This window comes from Solanum stenotomum, chromosome 10 (assembly GCF_019186545.1).
Source record: "Solanum stenotomum isolate F172 chromosome 10, ASM1918654v1, whole genome shotgun sequence".
Taxonomy (NCBI): Eukaryota; Viridiplantae; Streptophyta; class Magnoliopsida; order Solanales; family Solanaceae; genus Solanum; species Solanum stenotomum.
The window spans coordinates 53,768,822-53,775,283 of NC_064291.1; the positions used below are offsets into that span (position 1 = coordinate 53,768,822).

Below are 6,462 nucleotides of genomic sequence, written 5' to 3' on the forward strand. Positions count from 1 at the left end.
CGTCCTTTAATTAGGTGACTTGATTGTGTAACTTGTACTCGTTTTATCTCAATTTTATAGGAGTATAATGTGCGTGTTGCACGAGGAGTTTAAAAAGAAATCTTTTGAAACTTAATTATGATCACAAATAAGTTATAGTGTTTGAGTGTGAATGGTGATAGATCATCTTATTAGAGGTGTACTATTCATTAGGTTGGAAAATATCATGTTTGGTTGATTTCTAAAAAACAAGTTTTTAAAAATGAGAAAAAATGTCTTTCATAATGAAACTGTCAAAGTAGGGAATAAAAGTATTACAAATTCATTCTATATTGATTATGTCATCCTTATCATCCAACATCTTTTATTTTCACTCCTATCTCGATCACCGCAATTAGACTTTAGAGTAATACTTTCAGCTTACATTCATTTTTTATGGAATTACTTTTTGTGATACTAAACACACCTAAAGGTAAAATGAGAAATTTAGAATAAACTAATCCCGAATATGAAATAATATCATTCTTTTTAGATAAGTTGAGAACAAGTACATCACATAATTAATATTTACCAAACCATAAGCACACGAATGTACCATAAAGTCATAAATAAACTAATGTATATCATTTGTTACACTCCATATCTCCAGCTATATACAAGTTGTTTATTTGTCGCTAAACATCCCTACTTAATTAGTGTAAATCTTATCATAAACAATTACCTTTCGAGGAATCTACATTTGAGTTATCACAAAATTAACGGTACACAATAGGTATTTTATATATTTTGATAGTCAATTAGACGAGGATTAATTGAAAAAAATTGCACGTGAACAGGTCAACGTGCATTTTCTTTCTTAGACTTTATATCAAGTTGAAAACTGTGACATAAATTAAGACGGAGAAGACCAGAAATAAGTCAGAATCTCTCGTGTTTTGGATATTAGTAGAATAATCCACAATGTTTAATAAAGACAAAATTGTGTGTAATGACTGAAGATTCCAGATGGCTGCATGGTATTGGAAAGACAAGTTGTCGTAATGAAGTTTGCTTAATAGGACATCAATAATTTAAAAAATAAGATTAAGATTCATAATCTATCTGGGTTTGGGTAAATGAAGACAAGGATGACCAGCTTAATAATTAATCATATTACTAAGCACAACTTAGTGAATAAACACGTACGACACACATGCAACTTCCTAGCTGATTAATTACATCGTCGTCATCACATAGAATAAATAATCTTATTTTCTACTAATCTACGATTTTAGATATAATTAATGATCAATTGGTCCATATCTTAACTACAGTTAATAGTCACTGTTTAGAGGTAAAATAAATCAAAACCTTTAGATTTTTATTGTACAAGTGGCAACCATCTAACACTCTATTGAGAAAAATTGAAGGATACCTAATTGTTACTCTCTCAATCCCTCTTTATTTGTTTAATTTTTCTTTTTTATTTGTCGCTTTTGACAATAAAAAAATGACAATTTTTTTTATTTATTATATTCTCGATAATAGATATAATCTTAATAAGGAACTTTTATATACAAGTATCAATTAATATTGATTGTGTCCTCGCTGGCGGCTGATACACCTCATTTTCACCTTATCAGCATAGCCTTCGCCTTTCATTATATTTGTCTAAATTATGTCAAAAAAAATAAATTAAGATGATATTTTATGTTTACATACCTCAACCCCACTTCCGATTATAGTTTCTTATAGCTCCCATCCCACCATTTATACTAACATAATAAAATAGAATAATTCTAAAACTAAATACTCGCTCAATTTTATTATGTAACACATTCTTCTTTTTAATCTATTTTTAAAATGACACATTTTCACATTATTAATAATTTAACTTTACCGAGAATATTATAGCAATACAAACATTCATAATTTGTCCTAAACCACAAATTTGAAAATCTTTTTCTTATTTCATAACCGACATTCAAGTCAAACGACATTACATTAATATTCACATAAAGTAAATAGTTTCATAAAATATCTCAAAATTATTATCCTTATCTCACCGACCAAATCAGGTCTCACTAAATAAATGTCAAAGTCCAATAAGTGTTGATTACTTCTCATCGCGTGTGCCGACCATTACCCTTTTTTGATTTGCTACAACTGGGCCTCATAAAAGCAGCTTTTTCACACTTCTAAAAGGAAAAAATACTCATTCTTCATTTACAACACTACAAGAATCTCTCTATAATAACATAACCGATTAACAATTCAGATTTTCATAGCAAGAACCTAAATCTTCTTCTTATTTTTTCGTAATTCTTGCAAATTTTGAGTTATGAAGAAATTGCTAGTAAGAGTTTTACTTCACCGGAGAAGAAAAGGAAGATTTTTCAGCAGAGCAATTTCAAACCTCTGCAAATTGGGACATTTTCTGAAACAGAGTACAAAAGGACTCTGTTTTGGGAGACCCAATTCGGGTTACATCCGGGTCGGGCAAGAACCGATTGCTCCAAAGAAGGTGAGTGTACCGAAGGGGCATTTAGCTGTGTACGTGGGTGAGAAGAAAGATGACACGTGTAGAATTATGGTGCCTGTGATTTACTTTAATCATCCTCTGTTTGCTGAATTGTTGAAGGATGCAGAGATGGTTTATGGGTATAATCATTCGGGTGGGATCCAAATACCGTGTCGGGTATCCGAATTTGAGAACGTGAAATCAAGAATCGCCGCCACGGGCGGTGGTGGAAACAGCCGTGGAGAGCTGAGGTGGAGGCACAAGTAGTGCTGAACTGTGTACAAATTCTTGTTAATCTTCTCGCCCAAATCTTAAATGCTTGTAGTTTTTCGGATAATATTAATAGTCAAAATCACATCTAAATTATTACTCCTATCTTTTAACGAATTTCATATTTTAACTACGTGTTATCACTTTCTTCTTATCAAAAACACATTTAGTTGAGTTAGTCTACATGCTTGTCGTGTGGAATAATATTTGATAGAGTTAACGATCAAATTCAGACTTAAGTTATTATCATTTTTGCGAATTTCATTTACGTAAGTAAATTATCACTTTTTCTTATATTAAAATAAACTTTGATGTTAAATTAATCTACACACTTATTATTGAGTGGAACAATATTTGTTCAACTCTGCATGGATATACATTTTACCACGAAGAAAGTGATTACATGTAGTAACTTTTAAGCAAATTCATAGATTTGCGGAATTTTTCATGCAACTTTTAAGCAAATTCATTAGTTGACCAGGCCCACTTTTGAGTGGCAGAGTTGCAAGGTTACTTCCTTAATTCTATTTGGCTTACTTTGAAATGTTCCATGTTATTGGTCAGCATAGGAAATTTGGACCTCCATTGACTTTATATTGGGATTCAAGCTTATTGAACAGGCAATATGTGCATATTAAAATACGTTGACATGTTTAATTCACACTCGATATTGATGGCATAATTGATTAAAATGGTTGTGACGTCTCACCTTTATCTGCATCTTCATAAATCACTATTGAAAGCCATTCATGTTCGATCATAACTCCGATGTTGGCCATCTCCAATCCATCACATGAGCTTTATCATAGACAGAATGTTAGTTTTACACTACAGTCCACCCCACCCACTCAACATTTGCAATATACAACATGTTGTTCCTTGTGATTGGGCTCATGATCTTGGTTCTGATACGCTTAATTGTAATTAGGATGAAATATTTATTATCATGCCAAAAGTTATGGTATAATTGTAAGGGCACTGTTTTTTTTTAATAAAGTTCATCAAGTAGACGTCATGTTCGATCATGACTCCAATCAGACCTATTTTGATTCATCACCCGAGGCTTGTCATCGACATGTACATTGACGTTATCCAATATTAATTACTTATATATTCGATTTTAAAGGTGAAAATTGCAATGTGCTAGTGCAAGGAAAGTAATTATTTGAACTATATCTGCACCTGCACCTATTTCTTCAATAACAAAAAAGAAAAGCATTACAACTAATTAATTATAGTTGTAATTAGTAAGTTATATACAATAAAAAAGTTACCTTACCTTCGAGGAACCTAGCTACTATTGATTACTTGAATCCATTTAATTTTTTTACTGACAAACTTGTGCTCGAAAATAAAAATATTTTGAGCACGGGTTTTTTTGGTCCAAGTGTATCTTGTCTTTAGTACGAATTATTTTCCTTGGTTAACAATAATTGTCATTTTTCCGATATTTGTGGGTTCTTTAATTTTCTTTCTTCCCCATAAAGGAAATACGGTAATTAGGTGGTATACGATATGTATATGTATTTTAGAACTCCTTCTAACAACGTATGCATTTTGTTATCATTTCCAATCGGATGATCCATTAATCCAACTAGTAGAGGGTAATAAATGGATCGATTTTTTTTATTTCCATTGGAGATTAGGAATAGATGGACTTTCTATAGGACCCATTTAATTAACAGGATTTATCACTACTTTAGAGACTTTAGCGGCTTGGCCAATTACTCGAGATTCTAGATTATTCCATTTTCTCATGTTAGCAATGTACAGTGGTCAAATTGGATCATTTCGTCTCGGGACCTTTTACTTTTTTCATCATGTGGGAGTTAGAATTAATTCCTGTTTATCTACTTCTAGCCATGTGGGGAGGAAAGAAACGTTTGTACTCAGCTACAAAATTTATTTTGTACATGGTGGGAGGTTCTGTTTTCCCATCTATTTTTTATGAAGAGAATGAATCTTTTTCTCGAAGGATCAGAAAAAAATGGGTCAGGATCTCTTGCGGGAATGATTTGGAAGATCCAAAACCAAAAATAGTGGTATTTGCTAGCAATAACATAATGGAGGCAGTCACTCAATATAGATTGATCTGAAATCTGATTCAAATCCAATATAGTACCTATGGGTACATAAAAAATGTATTGAATCAATTCTTTTTAATGAATAGATCCGATCGTAACTTCGAATATGAAATTCAAAGGGATCAAATAGGAAAGGATACTCTGAATCATAGAACTATAATGAAATATACGATCAACCAATATTTATCGAATTTGAAAAAGAGTCAGAAGAAATGGTTCGAGCCTCTTATTTTGATTTCTCGAACCGAGAGATCCATGAATCGGGATCCTAATGCATATAGATACAAATGGTCCAATGGGAGCAATCCGGCGAACGAATAATCATTGAGTCCTCCTCTTTCTGGACAATACATACAAAGAGACCCGCCAACAGTCAAATAATTAGTGAACCTTAGAGATAGAGAGATATTTCTATAATTAGTTCGTTTCTCTTCTATTATCTATCTATCTATCTATCTATTTTCTTTAGTTATTTACTAGAGCAATTATGATCTGGAAGTCAATCCGGGGCAAGTGTTCGGATCTATTATGACATAGCCTTGAGGCGCTCAACGACCTTTTAATCTTTTAAAAACCTTTTTGGGCTTTGAATTGATCAAAAACGACTTTTTTGTGCAACCTAGTGTATATTCATAGAAGCTATTAAATGGAGCTCTTTAATTTTTTACCATCGTAATGAAAAAAAGCTACATATATATTTAATACTACAAGTAAGCAATACACATGTGACATGTCATATTATGATAAAATTAGTGAGAACTAGCTAGCGTAGGATCCAAAATCTAGACTGGCTGTTATATGATGTATGATATATAGACTGGCTGTTATATGATGTATGATATAATATAATAAAATGGTGTTTATTGGCAAATAAGTTGGAGGCGCTCGTGCATTGGATAATCCAAATATTTTTCAACGTTCAAATGAAGATAAAATTGTGTCCAATAATAGTGAAGCACTATGGGTCTATTTATTTATTCAGTTTAAAAAAAAAAATTTACTTTTATTACTAACTATAGTAAAACATTAAATTTATTATATTTAAAGGATAATTTGTAAAATTATTATTCTATATACCATTCCTTTAAAATATGTATTGAGTATTTGAGTTAATACTCTCTCTGTTCCTAATTACTTGTTTACTTTTGAATTGACACATCTATTCCTAATTACTTGTTTACTTTTGAATTGACACATCTATTGAGAAAACAATTATTGGACATAGTGAGTTTATCATTTTATCCCTATTAATTATAAAATGGATGAATTAAAATTTTAAGATTTTCAAGTTCTATATTTTTTCAAAATTAATTAATTGAGGGTATAATGAGTAAAAAAAATTATTTTTTCTTGATTTGTCAAAATAGACAAGTTAAAAAAAAACAAGTAAAATAAAAATAAAAATTAGACAAGTAATTAGAGACTGAGTGAGTATTGAATAAGTAAAAATCCACGGAGAATAATTTGTAGATCGCTGCACGACGGTGACAAGATAAAGTGCCAAATTTCATGCAGCAGAACCCAACTGTGTATTGTTGTTTGTGTGCTCTGGCAATTTGTCGTAACGAAGTTGCTTCACAGGATATCAATTAATGTGTTTTCTGTAAGATTAATTAACCATATTTAGTC

The 6,462-nt window shown here is 31.2% G+C and overlaps 1 protein-coding gene across 1 annotated transcript; it reads left to right on the forward strand.

The window, feature by feature from the left end:
• The first annotated feature begins 2,178 nt into the window (after positions 1-2,178).
• On the forward strand, positions 2,179-2,903 carry LOC125878461 (auxin-responsive protein SAUR36-like). The gene has a single exon (XM_049559719.1). The coding sequence runs from the start codon at positions 2,300-2,302 to the stop codon at positions 2,744-2,746; it is 447 nt and encodes a 148-aa protein (XP_049415676.1). The 5' UTR covers positions 2,179-2,299; the 3' UTR covers positions 2,747-2,903.
• Positions 2,904-6,462: the final 3,559 nt, after the last annotated feature.

Bases quoted from the DNA above. Each gene is read 5' to 3' on its own strand.
- LOC125878461 (XM_049559719.1), top strand. From the start codon at position 2,300: ATGAAGAAATTGCTAGTAAGAGTTTTACTTCACCGGAGAAGAAAAGGA.